General features: G+C 37.7%; 2 protein-coding genes across 2 annotated transcripts; both read left to right on the top strand.

Annotated features, from left to right (window-relative positions):
• Positions 1 to 8781: 8781 nt before the first annotated feature.
• Positions 8782 to 9725, top strand: LOC138904465 (uncharacterized). The gene is made up of 3 exons (XM_070192963.1): positions 8782 to 8978; positions 9045 to 9246; positions 9327 to 9725. The coding sequence occupies exons 1-3, from the start codon at positions 8782 to 8784 to the stop codon at positions 9723 to 9725; spliced, it is 798 nt and encodes a 265-aa protein (XP_070049064.1).
• A 78-nt stretch (positions 9726 to 9803) lies between these two features.
• Positions 9804 to 12422, top strand: LOC138904466 (uncharacterized). The gene is made up of 4 exons (XM_070192964.1): positions 9804 to 9947; positions 10110 to 10253; positions 10831 to 11624; positions 12194 to 12422. Exons 1-4 carry the CDS (start codon positions 9804 to 9806, stop codon positions 12420 to 12422), a joined length of 1311 nt encoding a protein of 436 aa, XP_070049065.1.
• The last annotated feature ends 10449 nt before the right edge of the window (positions 12423 to 22871 follow it).

Genomic DNA, 22871 nt, shown 5'->3' on the forward strand with positions numbered 1-22871 from the left:
AATCTCCTTGAGAAAACCCTAATGGGACAAAACTCAAATAAGGGAATAAGAGTACGACTTGGGGCGCCTCTTTCTTTTTGAAGTTGAAGTATTTGAGGTTGCTGATGTTCCAATTGTTCGGTAATTATTTTCCTTCCATCGTCTCTAATTGGAATGAACCCTTGTTTGTTTTGGCTGTAATTTTGTACGGGCCGTCCTAGTTTGTTCCCTGTTTGCCTTCCCGTGGATCTCTGCTTGCTTGAGTTTTGGTTTTGAGTACGTAGTCCCAGACTTTGAGTGGCCGGATCTTTGCTTTCTTGTTGTAGTAATGTTCTGCTTGCTGCTTTTGGGCGACCGTCCTTATGTATGCCATATCTATTCGTTCGTCGATCTCATCGAGTTCCTGTCTTCTACTCCCGTCATTACTAGTACCACTTTCGTGGGAGTACCTTAGGCTGGGTTCTCCGACTTTGACTGGTATGACTGCTTCGGTTCTATAGACCAGAGAGTAGGGTGTCTCTCTTGTGCTCGTCTTTGGGGTGGTTCTATACACCCATAATACTTCTGGGTGTATTTTTGGCCACAGTCCCTTGGTGTCTTCGAGCTTTTTCTTTATGATGTTTAATATGGACTTGTTGGAGGATTCTGCATGCCCGTTAGCCGCCTGGTGATACGGGGTTGAGAGTATCCTCTTAATATGCCATTTCTCGAAGAGTTCAACGGTTTTCTTTCCCGTGAACTAGGGTCCGTTGTCGCAGATGATCTATTTAGGTAGGCCGAATCGGCAGATGATGTTTCTCCATATGAAGGTGATTACCTCTTATTCGCGTATTTGGGCGAACACTCCTGCTTCCACCCATTTAGAGAAATAGATAGTTAAAACGAAAAGGAATTGTACATTACCTCACCCTGCTGGGAGAGGGCCCACGATGCCCATTCCCCACTTGATGAATGGCCACAGAGAGGTGACTGAGTGGATATGTTCGCCTGCTTGGTGAATTATTGGGGCGTATTCCTGATAATGTTCGCATTTCTTCACAAATTCTGAGGTGTCCTTTTTCATGGCAGGCCAAAGTATCCTGCCCGTATGAGATACCTAACGAGTGCTCGATTGCTGGAGTGAGCGCCGCAATGGCCTTCATGGATTTCTTCGAGGACGCGCTGGGTTTGGTTTGGGCCCAAGAATTTCTCCAGAGGGCCGCCGTATGTCCTTTCGTATAGGTCGCTACAAAGGATATTGTATCTGGCTGCTTGCATTCTTAGTTTTTTTTAATCCTTTTTTGTCGTTTGGGAGTGTGCCATCCTGTAAGTAGGTGATATTACGATTGCGCTAATCCTAAGTTAAACTTACAGATATCACCTCGATTTGTTCTAGCGATGAGTTTAGAGGTGGACTACACTTTTATCCCCGATCGTGATACTTTTAGTGGCTGCGACCAATTTGGCGAGGCTGTCAGCTTCAACATTCTGCGCACGCGGGATCCGGTCAGCTGGCATTCGTCGACCAGATCTACCGGCGTGATACTTTCTTTGGTATGGCATACAAGGCTGCTCTACGAATCTAACGGCGTCCCCCTTTGGCAGTAGCTTAGGGCGCCCAGTATCTTGTCGACTCGTTCTTGGTGTTCTTTTATTTGATCTCTTAGCGCTTTATTTTCATTCACCATTTCTTCCATCCTCTTTAGAATAGTGGCGAGGACGCTGTCACCTGCATTGTTAGTAACATTGTGAGTTATACCTGGTGTTGGAGGGTTTGGTTGGTCGCCTTGTTCGTCTGTTCGTTGCACTATATGGGCTCTTGCGATCTCTGTGGTCGTGCATGGAGTGGGTTTGTTGAGCATGCTTACTAGCGTATCGGTCAACCACGCTTCGAGGAGCTTTTTCATGGCCGGTGGCATCCCTTCTCCTATGGACGTGTAGGCCCCTTTTCTATTTGGTTATGTTATGCTGCAATGGGGGGAGGCGACCTCTCGCTCCTGGGGGAGGCGACCTCTCGCTCCTGGGGGAGGCAGTGGGTGTCACGTCACCGCCTAGCATTTTACAGCTCTCATTCATAGCGTTCATCAGGTTGCCAGGGAAGTCACCTGTCACTTTAATCCTATCTCCTTGGTTACCTGCCATGTAGGTTTCTGTACGTGCTGAGAAAGAGATAGATCTTGTGGTTTGATAGGTTAGTGACTCCCGTGGGCTGTAGATCTAAAGGAAACTAAAAAATTAGCTAAGACCCTACAGACGGCGCCAAACTGTTTGACCCAAAAATTTAGATCTGGGTTCAACCAATTAGATTTAAGTAAAATAGAATCAATCTTAGCTAATAATAATATCCAAAAGCTAAAGTTATCAGTTTTCTGGCAGATAATATGTATATTTTCCCAAATAGTAATGAATGTGAGCAATAATAACGGTATTCAATGATCCAAAAATATAGAAGATAGCATTAAATAATAATAAGTAGTAATGAGTGGCATTTACGTAAATAAAAACGTGTGAGTCACCCGAAAAGGGGTGGGATCTGTGGATATTATTTTTGACAATGATGAATGATTAATGAGCCTTACAACACTTAGGTTGTTCTGGGATCAAGTGAAAAAGCTAGACAACAATCTTAGTAAAAATGTTATTTTTGTATGCTTGTAATATGGCCAGATTCTCTCTATAAAGTCAATGTGTTTTCTTACAAGTGAATATCTCATGTCCCCTATCATTGTGTCTTTTTCTATATATAGGGAACATATTCCTAAAAACCCTAATAGTACAGGTGCAGAGAATATCTACTAAAATATTATCTTTTGTGTCCTATCCTAAAACTAGCGTTTATAACCCTGTCTTGGATGCTCGACTTCGACCTTGATCCATATCGACTTCTCGACCTTAATCCTTTCTGACTCTTCGACCGCAACCTTCATTGCTTCTGGAACCACTTCGCCCTTGGACGGATCTTTATTGAAGTCGTATTGATAACACATGGCAGTCATCAAATGCCTCCTTAATGTTACATGGTTTGATCATATTAGAGATAATTTTTGACCCATACAATATGGAGTAGTTGTTATGTGAGGATTATAATGCGCATATATTTACGTGGTGAATAATAGCTAAGAAATAGTTATGAGAATATAGTAATTATATGTATGCAGTGAATAATAATGCAATAGAATTATGTTAGAGTTATTTGCTTTAAGGATATTTTTGTCTTTAAATACTTTTATATATATATATATATATATATATATATATATATATATATATATATATATATATATATATATCATCTTTTATCTTTGCGTAAAATCAAATACTTTCTCACAATTGAATAAGGGTATTATTTAATACCATCAATCAAGTATTATGTTAATTATAAAGAAATTAGTTTTGCATATAGGACCAAAATAGTATAGAGAATTTTCCTAACCTCTCCAATCATATTTTATAAGAAATTTGTGCTGAAATTATTTTTCTTAAATCCCTCCTAAAAACCCATTACTTTTAATATAAGAATAGACCAATTAAAGCGTCTAGTACCCTATTAAATAGATGGCACATGAAGCAAAACAGTGACATGTCTTTGACAACCAGACAAACCACGTAAGTCGTAACGATACAACTAATTGTGTTTCATCTCCAAGGAAAAAAAGAGCACAGATCTGTAAAATAATATTTAGGAAAACAGCTAATATTCGAAGAAGAAAAGAGCAATAATAGTAGTCCTTTGTAAAAAAACACCTCGAAATTTGTTTCAATTGGTCACGTCACTGGACTAGGCTTTTTCCTCTCAAAAGGTCGAAGTGAAGTTTGTTTTTGAAAAGGTCAACTTTCCCTTCCCCTATTTATCAGTTGCAAAAAGATAAATAGATGGAAAAAAATGGATATTTTTTTATATACGAAAATACACTTCAAAAGACGCATACTTCTATACGAATAAGTGCATGAGCACTAAATAGTGGCGGATTATGTGGAGGGAAATAATTCATATAAATTCATAATTTCTTTACCAATATTTCTCTTTTTTATTTCTCTCAAATATTTCTTTTTATTAACTGGATCGGGCTATTTCGAGCGGTTAGCATAGTTGTTGATGTGCTAATTTTCATGCTTTTTCTTGATATTTTTTTAATTTCACTTATTTTGGTAGAATTTATATCACGATATTTTTAGCCTAAAAACCTAACCTTCAATAAAAATATCACTTGACCGCATCAACTTTAAAATTTGAAGTATTCACTTGAAATTTGATAAAGTAATAATCAAACGAAACATATATCTTAAATGTAGTAGTGCATTCATTTATCTGAATTCCTTGATTTGCCGCTGGCTCTAGTTCATGAAGAATTAGATCGATGAATATATTCCGTTGATAGACATTTTGAGGCCAGACGATCATATTCAGACTCTACAAAAGTCAATACTTATGGCAGAAGCACAAATAGTACTTTTTATGCCACCATTTTATATTTTGTCTCTGCTATTAAATTTTTTGTAGATATGACCCAAGCGCTACACAACTGAAAGAGGAAAATTTGGACTAACGTTTTCCAACAATGGTATGAAGTTTTGATCATAATCTTTATACAATTTTAGACGATTATATTGGACTAAAAGTTCTCAGTGAACTTCTGGGAAAATGAATCCTTCTAGACAACTTTAAAGTAATTATGGTTTAAAGTTTGATCATAAATTATATTCTTTTTATAGATAGTTTATTTTTTGGACCTTCGGTATAAAGTTCTATTGAACTTCCATATGTAAAACCTTCCAAAAAACTTTATATCACTGTCTAAAGTATGATCATAAATCTTTTATAAATAATATAATTTCTAGGCCTAATTAGTTTAAAAGTTTCCAGTTAATTTTGTGTGAGACTTGATCTAGACAACTTCATAACTCGGTCTAATGCATTTTTTTTTATAGGTAGTTCAATTTCTAGCCCTATGTAAAAGTTATCACGATCCAAATCTCACATGTCGTGATGACGCCTATCGAAATACTAGGCAAGCAGACAATCTCAACAACCACGCATGCTTTAAGTTTGAAAACGTAATATAAATATAAATGAGTTTAAGAAAAAAATCTCATAAATACAGATACGAAGATAACATGACTCAATACAATATTCCCCAAACATCCGGGTGTCACTGAATACATGAGCATCTATACAGTAACATAATCTGAAATACTGTCTAGAAGAGGAAAACAATATAAATAGAACTAAATGATAAAGGAGGAGAGTCAAGGATTGCAAACGCCAAAGCAACTACCTCGAGGATCTCCGAACTGAATAATAGCTCCAAAGTCAGCAACCACCGTACCCAGAAGTACCAGGATCTGCACACAAAGTGCAGGGTGTAGCGTGAGTACAACCAACTCAGTAAGTAACAAGTCTAACTTTTGGGCTGAAAGTAGTGACGAGTTTCACAGGTACAATCCAATTACAAAAATACAGTACAGAAATGTAGGCATGCTTTCATGTTTAACAGTTAAAGCTCTTACATGTAAAATATGTCAAGTGTAACTGAAAAGAAAAATGATACATCTCGATGTCTACATGTCAGTTATGTATGCCAACTGTAATACAAAGCAGTGATGGAATCATATGCATACTCCTAGAGCATCAATCATTCAGTCCTCCCATTCACTCCATCCTTACAGTCACTCATTCCTCACAGTCACTCAATCCTCCCAGTCGCTCGACACTCGCACTCGGCACTCGCACTCAGTAGGTACCTGCGCTCACTGTGGGTGTGCAGACTCCGAAGTGGGAGATCCAGCCCAAGCGCTATAATGAGCCAATCATGGAATGAAATAGTAAAGCATGTTGCAGCATGAAACCCCATCCCATAAATATCCTCACAATCAGGCCCGCGACCTCACTCAACCATCAATCTCTCTAGTCTCTCGGGCTCACAAGAATCATGATAATCAACCCAAACAATGATGATATAATGTATCAATAAATGACAACAAAGATTGAGATATGATATGCACATAATAGTTGTGACTGAGTACATAATTGCAAATTAAGCAAATAATTCAACATGCAACACGAGCTTTGTGGGTCCCAACAGTACCAGCATGTAGCCTAAGCATGATTTCTAACATGAATCACAGCTCAATTTCCTAACACATGGAGAATATACGGATAACAACAAGATTATTCAATTATATGGTTCCACGGAATCGATCAAGTCACAATTCCTATGGTGCACGCCCACACACCCGCCACCTAGCATGTGCATCACCTCAACACCAATCACATAACACGTAATTCAGGGTTTCATACCTTCGCAACCAAGTTTAGAAGTGTTACTTACCTCAAACCGTGCAAATCTCTACTCCAACAAGCCTTTGCCTCGCGAATCGGCCTCCGAATGCCTAGAATTCAGCCACAAACAATTCGATACAATCAACTCAAGCTATAGGAATTAATTCCATATAAAAATGTTAAGTTCTTAATCAAAAGTCAAAAAGTCAACTCAATAGTCAACCCTCGGGTCCACGACTCGGAATCTGATGAAAGATACAAAATCCGAATACCCATTCAACCACGAGTCCAACCATACCAAATTACTCAAATCCGATACCAAAATCTCGCTCAAATTCCCAAAATTCAGCCTAAGAAGTTTCACCATTTCCCCCCAATATTTCAACCCAAATCACTAATTAAATGATGAAATCTAATATATAATCATGGAATTAACCAAATCTAAGTTAGAATCACTTACCCCAATCACTCCCTTGAAAATATCTGCAAGAATCGCCTCAATCCGTGCTCCCAAAATCAAATTGTGAAATAAACTCAAACCCTCATTTTTGAAATATTTAAGTCTGCCCAGATGTCCATCTTCGCGATCGCGAAGCACAAACCCAACTGCCCAAAGAACTTACTCTACGCGATCGCATAAAAACACGCAAACACAATGCATAGGCTTCCCAGGCCTACGCGATCGCAGACAGACCTACACTTTCACATAGAGCAACGTGTGTGCTCCTGCCTCCTTCCTCTTCGCAAATGTGACTTAGCCCACGCGTTTGCGATGCACTGCTTCCTCCAGCTTACGCGATCACGTGCCAAAACTCGCGATCGTATAGAACAAAACCCCAGTTGCCCATTAAACCTTTTGGTAACTTAAATTTGACGTATTAAGCTTGTACTCAGAATGTGTACCCTGAGTATAAAGTAGTTTAGTGAATGGTAGTTCAAGTATGGCTGAAAATAAGAAAAATCAGTGGAAAGGTGAATCTTGAGATAACTTAAACTCTTTTTTAAGTCAAGTTAGCTTTATTTTTTTTTTTGTATATATGATCCTTTGCTTCAACCAAAGATGAATCAATAAGAGTTTATGGTATTGGATAAGATGGTCTTGAAGAGGCATTTATGGATGAAGATCCAGTGTGCACTTAATACACTGGTGGAGAACTATTCCTATATGTAATTGTTTCACAATCTAAAAAGATCACATAGATGTCTATAAAATATAAATGTTTACAAAACTTGAGTGTTTTCATTTTTTTTTTAGTGTGTGTACCTATTTTTTATTTTTCAGTGTACTGATGATGTCTTTTTTTTCCTTCTCCTTTTCCAATGTAGAGTCTGCATAACATATGGAGTACAGACTAACCATTGAGGATCACTCTATGAACAAAGGAGTGGACATCAAAGGTACAACTTATTGAGAAACCTCGACCAAGGCAAAGTAAAGATGGAAAGATTGCTATTGTCCAAGACGAAAGAGTAATCTTCTAACTATCGTGTTACTTCTTATTCTACTGGTTAAAATATAATTGCAATCCCTACTATTATTTAATTTAAAGAAAAGAAAGAGATTCATCAACTTAGGTAATCACAAATTTAACTGTTTCTGTCGGACATGCTATGTGAAGAACTAAATGTTTGAGATGCTCTCTGAAAGTAGATACTCATAGAAATATGTTTCCTTTTAATTTGAAATGCCCTCTTAGTTGAAAGACTCTTCGTGACTGATTTTATTCAATAAGTTAACACTTTAGACCTTTTCGTCAACTGTAGGAGTGTTATTTCATAGTCATCCTTCCGCGATTGAGAGATTATTGAAACCATATTGTTTTCCTTGTGTAAATTGATCAAGTACATTTTTATATATTAAGTTGATTGCTGAAGGATTAATTGTATCTGTTTCATCTAAGTACTAAACTTGCACTTTCATAACTGAGAGATTATTGAAACCATATTGTTGTCCTTGGAACCTCTTAGGCAGTTGGTTGAAAATAATACGAGTAGCTAATACGTGAGTGTCCTTTGGCAATCATACATCGTATTCAAGTTATTATTCATCCTGATAATTTGAGATCCTTTGAGGTTAATTTTATTTACTACCTTGCTTAGACTTGGAAAACTGACTCATGATCTTCAATATAGAAATAATTATTATTAATGTCATCAAATATTCATGGTATTGTAGCTGTTTGACTCTTGGGATATAAGGTATTAAAGTGTATACAATAAAAGTATAAGGGGTCTTTGAATTAGTTACAATATCAGTTAAGTAGTTAGTTCGTTTATTTGACAGCTGGCTATGTGCTGTCAATTAGTTAGTGCACATTAGCACTATAAGACATTGGATTGAACGACCTCTCTCTTAGACAATACAGATTGAACTTTTCTTCCTCTTCATTTCTCTGTTTCTCTCGTTATCTAGAATCTAACATGGTATCAGAGCGGTCATCGCAAGGACTGTAATTCCGATCGATTTCCAGCAATATTCAAGGTTTTCCGGCAAAGTTCAGAGCTAAGGGATTCTACGATTTTGAGCTCAATTTCTAACATCCATGGCGGATAACGAAGTCAGTTCACTAGATCATAATCATCCACTATTTTTGCAAGCTTTAGATGCTCCAGGACTCGTCTTAATTCTGCTCAAGCTCACAGGTCCAGAAAACTACGCACTGTGGTGCAGGGCGATGAAATTGGCACTCCGGGGAAAGAGCAAGCTTGGATTTGTGGATGGATCTTGTGTGAAAGGCATGTACAAAGGCGAATTAACAGAGCAATAGGAGAAATGCAATATAATTGTTCTCTCATGGATTGGTAGTACTGTTTCTAATGAATTGATGCCTAGCATCGTGTATGCATCAAATGCAAAGAAGGTGTGGGCTGATTTTCAGGAGAGATTTGATAGATCAAATCTAACAAGAATTTATCATATTTGGATTGCTATTGCGACTTTGAGACAGGGAACTGACTCGGTTACTAGTTACTATTCTAAGATGAAGGATCTATGGGATGAATTAGATGTAATAGCGCCTCTAGCCTTATGTGATTATGAAGAACCAGACCTTCTGTAGAGCTTTTGAAGAACATACGTCTATTGCAGTTTCTCATGGGATTGAATGAAAGTTATGGTAATATTCGAAGTAATGTTTTAGCTAAAAGACTTGTAATCACTGTGAATGAAGCCTACGCAATAGTCACACAAGAAGAAAGCCAAAGAACCCTAGGGGTCACAAACACACTAAAGGATCCATTCACAATGATAGCAGAAAAAATTCATGAATTCAGACCTAGGAGGCCAGGATTAGTTTGTGATTATTGTGGTTATAAAGGACACCTCAAGAAAAATTATTACAAGATAGTGGGGTATCCACCAGATTTCAAAAGCAAGAAGAAGGGTCAAAACTTAGGAGGCAGGACCTATGTGAATAATTCAACCACCAGTGAGGAAAAGCAGGCACCTATGCTGCCCACACAAGGAAATTTCTTTACTGAAGACTAATACAAACAATTGGTGAATTTGTTGCACAAAACCACCACAAATGATTGTTCCACAAACATTGCACGTATTATCACTTTAATGACAAATATAGCTGCTAGTGATCATGTTTGGATAGTGGACTCAGGTGCAACTCACCATGTAACACATTGCAAGAGTGTTTTAGATTATCTTAAAAGGACAGATCATAAAACAGATGGAGTACAGTTACCAACAGGCAATAAGGCAGACATAACACATACATGAGATGCAGTAGTCTTAGGGGATAAAACTATTGAAGGAGTCATATATGTGCCAGACTTTAAATTTAATCTATTATCAGTATCAAAACTCACTAGACAGTTGTGTTGCTCAGTTGGCTTTTACCACGAATTTTATATATTTCAGGGGCTTTACAATGGCAAGGTGATGGGGATTGGTAGAGAAAATAATGGATTGTACCTGATAAAAGAGAATTTGCCAATAATAGCAGCAAGTTTTCTGAAGGAAAATGGAGAAACAAGATTATGGCATTTGTGCAACATCAGCAAAGTCTATGCAACATATTTCAGAGTTGAAGAATAAGATACATACTAGAGTGCAGGACAATTGTGAAGTGTGCCCTTTAGCAAGGCAATGTCGATTACAATTTCTTGTTAGTAGCACCGGGTCAAATAGTTATTTCCAGCTTGTACACATGGATGTTTGGGTACCTCATAAGGTACCTACATATGACAAGAAGCTTTACTTTATTACAATAGTAGATAATTATAGCAGATTTATTTGGGTATGCTTAATACAATCTAAATGTGAAGTAGTTATTATAATAAAGAACTTCCTTGCAATGATAAAGACTCAGTTTGAAACCGCTGTGAAGGTTGTTAGATCGGATAATGGTATTGAGTTCTTCAATTCTCAATGCAATACCTTGTTTGCTTCTCTTGGGATTATACACCAGAGTAGTTGTCCATACACCCCACAATAAAATGGGGTGGTTGAACGAAAGCATATGCATATATTGGAGGTTGCAAGAGCCTTAAAGTTTCAAAGCTCAGTTCCTAGGAGGTTCTGGGGTGATTGTGTAAGAACTACAGTGTACTTGATAAACAAGTTGCCCATCAGTGTATAGCAAGGTAAATCACCTTATGAGTTGTTGTATGGAAAGCCAGTTAAAGTAGATCACTTAAGGGTATTTGGTTGCTTATACTATACAAGTAACCTACCTAAAGGTGATAAATTCACAGTCAAGGCTAGAAATGTTGTTCTTATTGGATACTCAGAAACTCAAAAGGGTTATAGGCTATATGATCTAGAGAATGGGAGTATATTTATTAGCAAAGATGTGTTGTTCAAAGAGGAGATTTTTATTTTTGACAGTACTACAGATTCAAATGGTTTAAAGGATTTCTTCACTTCTCAATATTCATTTGCAGCAGGAGATGTGCAGCAACCACATGCAACTGTAATTCCAACTACACCCCAGGACATGCAGTTGCCATTTGATGACAATACTGCTACAGAAGTGGAAAATACAAGTGATGCAACAGTCATAGACCATGTAGTATATGGTGGAGAACATGAGAATGCAGCCCTAATAAATAAAAATTCTATTTTTGAACAAGCAGCTGAGACAACAGAAGTTCGGGAACCTCTCTTAGAAATAACAGAAGAAGCAGGTGCAATGGAGATGCATCCACAACTAGCATCTGCAGAAGTAGAGACTAGGAAGTCTTGTCGACAAGGAAAACTTTCCATTTGGCTTAAGGACTACATCACCACTGTTAAGACACACGCTAACAATCTCTACTCAATTTCTAATGCAATCTCCTATGATAACCTATATCCTACATATCAGTCATATCTCAGTGTTTTTTCCGTCTTAACCGAGCCACAATCTTTTAAGGAAGCTGCACATGACCCAAGGTAGATAGAAGCTATGGACAGGAGATTAAGGCACTTGAAAAAAATCACACCTGGCAGGTGGTAGACTTGCCATAAGGGAAGAAGCCAATTGGTTCTAAGTGGGTATTTAAGATCAAATATAAGTCAAATAGAGAGGTTGAGAGGTTTAAGGCACGACTGGTCGCAAAAGGATGCACTCAACAAGAAGGGTTGGACTATCATGAGACATTCTCACCAGTTCCCAAAATGGTAACTGTGAGAACTGTCCTTAGCATAGCAACCTCAAAGGGATGGATCCTCTACCAAATGGATGTCAACAATGCATTCCTGCAAGGTGATCTATATGAGGAAGTATACATGGTCTTTCCACACGGTTTCCAAAGCCAAGGGGAGAATAAAACTTGCAGATTATTGAAATCACTCTATGGCCTAAAACAGGCTTCAAGATAATGGAACATTAAGCTTACATATACTTTAGTAGGAGCAAAATATCAACAGAGTGCATATGATCACTCTTTATTTACTAAGCAAACAACACATGACATTGTTGTTATCTTAGTGTATGTTGATGATCTTTTAATCACTTATAGCAACATGTCCCTTGTGGAAGAGGCTAAGAGTACATTGCGCACCAAATTTAAATTCAAGGATTTGGGGGAACTCAGATATTTCTTAGGCATAGAAGTGATGAGATCAGATAAGGGTCTGTTGTTAAACCAAAGAAAATATGCACTAGAGTTGATTTCCACCACAGGGCTAGCTGCAGCAAAACCTGCTTCTACTCCTATTGAGCTAAATCAGAAACTGACTACCACATAGTATGACAAACATGTAGGACACAATAGAGATGAATAATTACAAGATATAACATGTTACCAAAGGCTAGTGGGTAATTGCTTTATTTGACCATCACACGACCTGACATTTGCTTTGTTGTGCAAGTGTTAAGTCAGCTCATGCAACGTCCTAAACAGTATCACTTGGATGCTGCACTTAGAGTAGTGAGATACATCAAACGCTCACCTGGACTAGGTGTCTTTCTCAAAAGAGGTCCTATCTCTCATCTCTTTGCCTACTGTGATTCTGATTGGGCAGCATACCCAAATACACGTAGGTCGATCACTGGATACGTTATAAAACCGGGGGACTCTTTGCTATCTTGGAAGTCCAAGAAGCAGCAAACTATAAGTCGTAGCTCAACTGAAGCTGAATATAGAAGTCTTGCAGCAGTAGCAGCTGAGGTTACTTGGATAGTTGGCCTATTACAAGAATTGAATGTTGCATTGAATCAACCAGTTTATCTTTATTGTGATAGCAAAGCTACTCTCCAAATTGCATCAAATCCTATCTTTCATGAAAGAACAAAACACATCGAGATAGATTGCCACTTTGTTCGGGAGAAAATAAAAAAATGGACTGCTCGCACCTCATCATGTTTCAACAAAGCTTCAGTTGGCTGACATCATGACAAAAGGACTTGGTGTTGCTCAGCACTGTTTCCTTCTCTCCAAGCTAGGAGTGTTCAATGTATTTCACTCTCCAGCCTGAGGGGGAGTCTTGGGATATAGGGTATTAAAGTGTACACAATATAAGTATAAGGGGTCTTTGAATTAGTTACAATATTAGTTAAGTAGTTAGTTGGGTTATTTGACAGGTGGCTATGTGCTGTCAATTGGTTAGTGCACATTAGCGCTATAAGACATTGGATTGAACGACCTCTCTCTTAGACAATACAGATTGCACTTTTCTTCCTCTTCATTTCTCTACTTCTCTCGTTAGCTAGCTAGAATCTAACATTGACGTTTGCATATTCTTGATCTATAGTGTTAATTGTTATCAACCATTACTGGTCTTCATTCTGTTTTGTCTTTAAACGTTGTTGAGTTAAAGCTGGAGTTTGTAAGTAAATGGTTGATAACATTACGTGATACAGGAGTGTCATTTCATAGTCATTCTGCTAAGTTTAGGCTGAAATATTTTAAGTAGGAGTATTCATTTCGTTTGTCTTTAAATCCTACCAAGTTAAAGTTGCAGCTCTATGGCTGATAATAATTCGTATTCACTCATTATTTATCCTGGTAAATTTGGAGCTGATTTATTTGAGTAGTGGGCTCCTTTTTTTGGGTCTTTAAAACCTTTGAGGAGTTAAAGTTGCAGCTTTTAGGTAGTAACCGATTGATAATATTAGTGCTATTCAAGGCACCCAAGAGGCGGAACTAGGATTTGAAATTTATGGGTTCAGGATTCAAGTTCTTTTAAGTTACTGGTTTCTAACTTAATAATTTGTGCATATTTAATTATTTCTTAAGACAAATATAAGGTTTGGATCAAAGTTACTGAGTTCGGCCGAATCCGTAGCCAAAAGGCTGGCTCCGCCCCCGAGTGTAATTGAGGTCCTTTGAGGTTAACTTTGTTTACTACTTGCTGTAGATGTTTCGAGTACTAAACTATGCATTTTCAGTATCGGAAACTAAGAATTGAAGTATGTCGGATTATGCTATCTTCTACTTCGTATATCTTCTTGAGAACAGTATCTTCATTTGATATATTCAAAAAAGTTTTGGCACATTGACAAGTAGGTAGAAAAGCTATAATACATAAGGCGAATTTGAGGTCAAAAATTGATATGGAGATAAAGTTTCAACTCATCAAGATTAAAGGTTGATCCACTAATAAAATGCTTAAGAAAAATTTGTCGCTACAGTCCAGAAACATGGCAAAGATAAAGATTGTCATTACCTCTAGCAGTTAAGAGCTTATAATTAACAATAAAAATAGTGGCTAAGCCGACGATCCCCTTTAACCAAATTGATAAAACAACCAAAAGCTACATTTCATGTCCTAATACTTTCTATCTTGCTCCTAATATTTTCCATTTGCACTTCGAGAACCAAAGTTTAGAATGCTGTAAGCTAAAATGAAGGTACATATATACAAGTACATCATATAAGTGAATGCAAGATCATATTCAATCAGTAAAACACCCAAAAAAAATAATCTTGTATGCATGTCTTATTCATTTGCAACAAAAATAAAATTCCGCTTTCGAATTGGTTCACACAATCTAGAGACAAACTTTCCACGGGCCCCTTTTTTCCAGCGCTCTACAAATTACAATTTCTGTACATATTAGTTATCACTTGTGTTTGATGAGTTTAAGGCTGCTCATACTGTACTTGTTGACTATCTTAATGTTTCAATACTCTGTATTTGTATGTCGCCGTTATTTTATACGTGGAAGACATAGAAAAGTATGCCGACAAGTTCACCCCGTTCTGTACTTACTTGATATCTACTGCAAAAGTGAGGGTCCCTTTACCCTACGGAGTACCTATCAACCATTTCGAATGGGTTATCGATAGATTTACCATTGTCGAAGAGGTGAAAGAGGACAATATAGAAGACCCACCGCTTCCTCCTCCGACAAAGTTGAATACTGTACCTTTTTCAGATCTTCACTATCAACAGCATAATACAGAATTTGGTAACCCTTATTTTACACATAGTTACTTGTGACATCTAAATTTGTTTTTATTCTTACATTTTGGGACTGTGCATATTGATTTAAATTATAAACACATACAATAAATGTTAAACAGACATAATTGCCGTTGTGGTGAACTGTGGCTCCGTTAAGTATGCTGGACCCTAACAGTAGCAAATGCCGCGAAATCTTTGTTATGGATACCAAGTAAGTTTGCTAGTATTCTATTTGGTTGATTACCCTTGTTACAGTTTCCCAAAAAAAGATACTAGAAATGTATAACCAGATACTAGATTGATTATCATCTTATCTACTTGATTACTTTGGGCCATGTACTTTATTGGGATTTCTATTTCAAAATGGGAGAGGAACAGAGGAGAGAAATACCAATTGCGCTGAGAATCAGACAAACCAAGCAAATAAAAGTGAAGAAAGCCTTCCTCATTGCCTTGGCTGAAAAGTGTGTGTTATAAAGTTGCTAATTATGTAAACAAATCTTGACAAGTTGTATTTCTTGGTACACATACCTATCCACTTTGTTGAGCTATATATAGTTTACTGGACTGTTTAGCTGTGATCGTCCAATAAATAAGTTCTTAGGTTCCTCTTTAGGCATAAATAAATGACAACGTAACAGGTAATATATTCGGCCTCTTCTTTATGCTCTAAAAAATAAATAAATTTTTTACATGCCCTAGATTTGATCTCATATTTGATGATTTGAACATATTTTTGTGAATGTTATTTGATATAAAAATATATGGCATTTGATATTCATTTATCATAATTATTATTAATTGCTTGATTAATTTAATAAGGTCCTTGATTAAATTTTGAGATTTATCATCATGATGGAGTCATGATAATGAGAGTAAAGTCTCTTACAATTTAACCTAAATTTTGTTCTTGATCGTAGGATTATTAATCCGGTTAGATCAATATTTATGTGATAGTCTTTATGGGATAAAGTTTAGTTGATCTCATTAACTAAATAACATAAATAGATGATGCATATAGAGATATAATCATTGAACCGATTCATTAGATAATTCCTAATGGTTAGAATTACCAAAAACTGTCAATATGATATTCTCTTGAAGAATGTAATGTAAGAGTTTCCTTTGACCTGATACCATCATAGTAATTGACAAGTTATTTATTGTGCTTTGATACTAGACACCATCCCTAGGGAGATAGTTGAAAGGATATTGGGTACGATTAAATACTTGTAAAATTAGTGATTGATCAAGATGGAATCTGCCAACTCTTGGTAATGAGTTTAAGCTCCATGTTGTCATAAATTATAACCGACCAAATTAAGACCTTGGCCAAGGCGATTGAATGAAAGAAGAAAAGAGTTTCTTAGGTCATTTAATGGTCGATTATTTTTGACATGAACACATAGTCGGCCGCCTATTAGGATTTGACAGTTGAACCATATCTTAGGGTGACCCAGAGCTATAAGGACAGAAGGAATTAATACATTATTCTTCTACAGGTTCTTGAGAGTAAATTGTATACTTCATGCTATCCGGTCGGTAAGGAGTGTTGCTAGACGCCACCCTTGATTAATATATTGATGTGATCAATTTACTACCGGTTTAGTATTGAACCTATGGGGTCGCACACTAACGAGTGTTCTGATCTTTGCTAAAGGATTAATTACTTTATTATTTGATAATTAAATTATAGAATTTAATTAGTCAAATAAATTTAGTTATTAGTCTAAATGAAATATTATTATATTCTTTGCTAGCACATAGGATATAATTAATATTGTGGACAAGTTGAAGTTTTCTATTTTAAATAAGAAAATTAAATTACATCTCTTGGTTGATATATATATATATATATATATATATATATATATATATATATATATATATATATATACACTTGATAATTATAATTAATATTTGTGTATATGAATTTCATAAATGAGTTACAAATTTTTATTTTAAAATGTTGACTAAGTTGTAGAATTCAATTTAGAATTGAATTCCATAAAAGTTATATGTTTTTATTTTAAAAGTATGACTAAATTTAAAAGTATGACTATGTTGTAGAATTCAATTTAGAATTGAATTTCATTAATGAGTTACATATTTTTTAAATATTTACCATAAAGCATGTGATTTGTATTTTTCAATGGAAATTATGTGTGTATATATATGTGAGTCTAATGTGTGGCTATAATTCCATATTTTAGTACATTAATTATCTTGCATTTTATGTGCTTTAATGTTAAACTACACTTTATTTGCGCGTAATGGAGTCTATTTTATGCGTAGGTGAATTGGAGATGAAATTAGAGCAAAAGGAAGATTTAAAGAATAAAGTGTGCTCGAAAACTGTGGAAAGAAGAAAGAATGCATTAAGCAGTGAAACGATGAAGAGGCGACCCTTTGATCTCGCGTGGAAGCTGGCGACGTGAGCCTCTGAGCTCGCGTAAGAGCAGGCGTCGCGAAGGGTGAGGCGAGCTTGAGCTCGCGTGGGAGCTGGCGCCGCACGGTGTTAGGCGAGGTTCATCTCGCGTGGAGCCTCGCGAGGCATGGTCTTAGGCGAGCCTGATCCGGATTTTGAAGGCTTATTTCGTCTCCCTGTTTGACTAGGACTAGGGCTATGTCGTTTAGGTCTTTTCCTACACGTATAAATAGACATTAAATACCACTTTTGAAGGAGTTTTTGGACAACAGGAGGCAAGAATAGCTCGTGGAACACCAGTTGGGAGATAGAATCATCGATTTCTACATTCTTTCATCTTTACTTTGTAATTTATTTATGCAAAATACTTGGGATATTGTTACTATGAGTATGAGTAGCTAAACTCGTAATTTAGGGTTTTGATGAAAACTATTGGAGGATGATTTTTCTGTTACGTTAATACAGATTTGCCGTAGTATTTTCTCTATTTGTTCAACTACTTTATTATTGTGGTTGGTTGAAGAGCACTCAATCGACTGTGCCTATTTAGTATGTATTACTCAGAAGAGAGTGCATATTTAGGTAGTTGTTGAACATCACTCCTAACATATATGATGGATCAATACGGAGGGTTTAAAGGTGTGATTAGGAATAACGAAACCTTGGTGCGATCCGAGTGAGCCGTAACTTAGTGCTAGCTAGTGTAATTAGGAAGAATATATCTAGTAAATTGTGGTAGTTACTCGGGAGAGAATTACGACACTCAGAGAGCTCATGATCGGTAGAGAAAACTTAGGCAAATGTATAGGAAACGTAGCGGAAAGGATTCCGATAATAGGAGAAATTAGAACCTTAGATCATTCCAATTCTTGTCTACAACATGTTCGTAGTTAGTTATTAATTACTGCAAATTCATTACGTGATATTTAGTTAGTAAACATCTAATTTGTTATTTAAATATTTCTGGATATTGATTGCGTGAATTTGTGCGAGTCTAGTAGCTATGCTTAATAGGTTAATTCCCTGTGGGATTCGACTCCGAACTTGTTAACCGGAATATATTTGCAACGACCGCTTAGTCCTTTTTATAAGGTATAGTTGGGCATGATCAAATTTTGGCGCCGTTGCTGGGAACTAACGATGTTATTAATTACAGCTAAAGAAGTGCTAGAATTCTTAGTGTAGTCATTTTTCTTCATTTTAAACTAAATACATTGAAATTCTAACGTTTGTAGTCTTGGGTGGTACAGGTGCATGCCTAGAAACTCATCAAGAACTAGTGAATTGTTTGAAGCATTATCAGATCCTAAAATTTTTTTCAAGGCACTGAATCATGCAAACAAGAAGGACAAACAACAACAGAACTCAACAGAACGAATCGAACCAGACATGGATGATGTAATAGAAAATCCAAACAACAGAAACAATGCGAATGACCCGAACAATCAGGGTGTGGTGCCTCTTGTGCCAGAAGTAGCATTGTATTATTGGGCATAACCCACCGCCGAAAATCTGGCAACTGAAATTGCAGTCCCTCAGATACAAGTGGAATCTTTTAAAATCACAAACAACATGCTACATTTGTTGCAGAACAAGGGACTGTTCTCAGGGTCTTACGTTGAAGATCCTCAGCAGCATCTGAAAAATTTTCTGTCGATATAAGTCATGCAAAGGCAACCTAATGTGACACCTGAAGCAATAAAGTTGTTACTGTTCCCATTCTCGGTGACGGGAGAGGCTCAGACTTGGCTTAATTCACTCCCCATAAACCCCATCACAACTTGGGAAGAATTAGTTAAGCAATTTGTGAACAAGTTTTACCCACCCAATAAGACTGCCAAACAAATTGATGAGATATTGAGCTACAGACAGAGACCAACAAAAAGACTACAAGAAACATAGGAAAGGTTCAAGGGTATGCTGGTTAAGTGTCCAAATCATGGCATTCCAGATTAGATGTTGGGGCATAGGTTCTACATGGGATTGGCAGACAACTTAAAGGCCAATGTTGATGCTTCAGCGGGTAGAGCATTTTTGAGCAAATCATTCAGAGAATGCAAGATCCTACTTGATAAAATGGCTCAAAACTCAGGATGGATGACAAGAGACCCTACGATCACTCTTGTAGTTCACTCTGTGGCTTTGGACCCAGACAACTCCATAGCCAAAAATATGGCCACTCTGATGAAGCAAATGAGTATCCTCACCAAAAAGATCGATGAATCAGGCCAGAAGCAGCATGTACACATAGTTGATGCGACTAATGGGGGCTTATGTACACCATGCATTAACCAACCATATGCATGCTTCTGGAGTACGAAAAGTGACAACCAGCACTATTAGGAAGATATGAACTATGTGGCCAACTATGGAGGACAGAGGCAAGGTGGTCAGAATTGGGGGCAACAGAATCAGCAATATAGACCAGCACAACAATAGTACAATAATAGCAGCAATCCTGGAACTATGCGACTACAGGGTCAAGTTGTGCCTTACCAAAGGCAACAGGGATACAACCAGCAAAATCAGCAGCTAGCTTATCAACAACCTCAACAACAGCAAATAATAAGGCAAGAAGATGGGTTCTCTGAAATTAAAGGAATGTTGCAACAACTGATTGGGTCCAATGAAAAAATGCAAGAGAGAGTGGACGCACATGAATCAGCAATAAAAGGCATTGAGATTCAATTAGGATATATTTCGATGGCTCTAAATAACCATCCCCAAGGGACATTACCGGCCGACACACAAGTCAATCCAAAAGAGCAGGGCCCGAAACAACTTATGGCCGTGAGTCTAAGAAATGGTAGAGACCTAGATCTTGAGCAAGAAATTGCTCGCGAAAGCCGACCAACTGAAACACTTGTGCCAGTACCCATTGAGGTAGATGATTCAACAGGGTTTACTGAGGTGACGGTTCAACATGCACAAGAGGGCACAAGAAAAAAAAAAGAGGTTGCAAAGGAGACTGAGGTGGCACAAGAAACGACAGTAGAAGCAGTGCCTGAGAAAGATAAAACTCAAATCACAGGAAGGAAGCGACCTCCAGCACCATTCCCACAGAGATTGGCTAAATATCAGAAGGATGAGAAGTATAAGAAATTCATGGAGATGTTGAAACAAATCCAGGTGAACATTCCACTGATTGACACTTTGAGGGAGATGCCTGGGTATGCCAAAATGATGAAGGATTTGATGTCTCGCAAGTTCGACTTTCAAGACTTGGCCACTATTACACTAACCCAGACCTGTAGTACAGTAGTGACGAGATCCGTAGCTGAGAAGTTGTTAGACTCGGGGAGTTTCACAATTCCATGCACAATAGGCAGCTATGCTTTTGCTAAAGCATTGTGTGATTTGGGGGGAAAGAATAAACTTGATGCTCTTGGCTATCTACAAAAATGTTAGGCATTGAAAGAACAAGACCCACATCCATGTTACTACAGCTAGCCGACCGGACAGTGAAGAGGCCATCAAGTATCCTTTATGATGTACTAGTGCAGGTTGAAAAGTTTGTGTTTCCAACAGATTTTGTCATTCTGGACTGTCGGGTTGACGAGGAGATTCCCATAATTTTGGGAAGACCATTCTTGGCCACTGGGAGAGCATTGATTGATTGTGAAACTGGAGAGCTAAAAAGGAGACTGAATGATGAAGTGATAACATTCAATGTGCAGAAGTCTATACGGCGACCAAGTGAATTTGCTAACTGCTCTCTCATAAAAGTTGTGGATGTAATTTTGGAGGAGGAAGATGAGACTCTGAACGCTAAAGACCCTATAGCAGCCTGTCTCACGAACTTAGAAGAAGTAAATGGAGAGGACTTGGCGGAGTGGGTTCTGGCTCTTGAAGGCCAAGGGTTCTGGAAAAGAGAGCTCGAAATTGAGTCTTTGCACTTAGAAGAAAGAAAGACTCCTCCAGCTAAGCCATCGATCGAAGAGCCACCACAGTTGGAACTAAAGCCGCTACCACCTCATCTCAGGTATGATTTCATGGGACCTAACTCAACTTTACCTGTTATTATCTCATCTGGTTTGTTAGATGTGCAGGAAGAACAACTTTTGCAGGTATTGATAGAGTGCAAAACTACAATTGGTTGGACCATTGCAAACATAAAGGGTATCAGCCCGACCTTCTATATGCATAAGATTTTACTGGAAGATGGCCACAAACCTTCCAGAGAACATCAAAGAAGGCTGAACCCCAATATGAAAGAAGTTGTAAAAAAGGAGGTGATAAAGTGATTAGATGCGGGGATCATTTTCCTCATCTCTGACAGCAACTGGATCATCCCAGTCCAATATGTGCCAAAGAAATGTGGAATGACTGTAGTGCAAAATGAGAACAACGAGTTGATATCAATAAAAACAGTCACGGGATGGCGAATTTGTATGGACTATAGAAAATTGAACAAGGCCACACGAAAAGACCATTTTCCCTTGCCGTTCATTGATCAAATGCTATATAGATTGCCTGGGAGGTCCCACTTCTGCTTTCTGGATGGATACTCGGGGTATAATCAGATCTCTATTGCCCCGAAAGATAGAGAGAAAATGTCATTCACCTGTCCATGTGGCGTCTACGCTTTCCGGAGAATATCGTTCGGCCTATGCAATGCACCCGTCATATTTCAAAGGTGCATGATAGCCATCTTCACATATATGGTAGAAGACATAATGGAGGTCTTCATGGATGATTTCTCAGTGGTGGGAGACTCATTCGATGATTGCCTAAAGAATCTGAAAAGAGTTTTGAAAAGATGTGTGGAGACTAATCTGGTTCTCAATTGGGAAAAGTGCCATTTCATGGTACATGAAGGTATAGTCTTGGGGAATCTAGTGTCAAGTAAGGGCATTGAGGTGGACCGTGTAAAGGTTGATGTGATAGAAAATCTACCACCACCCACTTCCGTCAAAGCAATAAGAAGTTTCCTCGGCCACGCCGGTTTCTACTGGCAGTTTATAAAAGATTTCTCCAAAATTGCTAACCCCTTGTGTAAACTGCTTGAAAAAGATCACCCTTTTGTGTTTTCTGATGACTGCAGGGTAGCATTTAAGGAGTTGAAGAAGAAACTGGTGACTGTACCAATCATAGTGGCCCCCGACTGGGGGCAACCTTTCGAGTTGATGTGCGATGCAAGTGACCATGCTGTGGGAGCAGTTCTTGGGCAGCGAAAAGATAAAGTCATGCATCTGATCTACTATGAAAGTAGAACCTTGAGCGACGCCCAACTGAACTACACAGTGACAGAGAAAGAGATGCCATCTGTGGTGTTCGCATTTGATAAATTCAGGTCATACCTGATAGGCTCAAAGGTAATTGTTTATACTGACCATGCTGCCCTCAGGTACCTAATTGTG

This window comes from Nicotiana tomentosiformis, chromosome 2, assembly GCF_000390325.3.
Source record: "Nicotiana tomentosiformis chromosome 2, ASM39032v3, whole genome shotgun sequence".
NCBI classification, from domain to species: Eukaryota; Viridiplantae; Streptophyta; class Magnoliopsida; order Solanales; family Solanaceae; genus Nicotiana; species Nicotiana tomentosiformis.

Coding starts and splice junctions, on each gene's coding strand:
- LOC138904466 (XM_070192964.1), top strand. CDS start 9,804: ATGACAAATATAGCTGCTAGTGATCATGTTTGGATAGTGGACTCAGGT. Junction 9,948..10,109: donor AGTTACCAACAGGCAATAAG/GCAGACATAACA, acceptor TATATATTTCAG/GGGCTTTACAATGGCAAGGT. Junction 11,625..12,193: donor GAAGCTGCACATGACCCAAG/GTAGATAGAAGC, acceptor AATCACTTATAG/CAACATGTCCCTTGTGGAAG.
- LOC138904465 (XM_070192963.1), top strand. CDS start 8,782: ATGGCGGATAACGAAGTCAGTTCACTAGATCATAATCATCCACTATTT. Junction 8,979..9,044: donor GGATCTTGTGTGAAAGGCAT/GTACAAAGGCGA, acceptor ATGGATTGGTAG/TACTGTTTCTAATGAATTGA. Junction 9,247..9,326: donor ATCTATGGGATGAATTAGAT/GTAATAGCGCCT, acceptor CGTCTATTGCAG/TTTCTCATGGGATTGAATGA.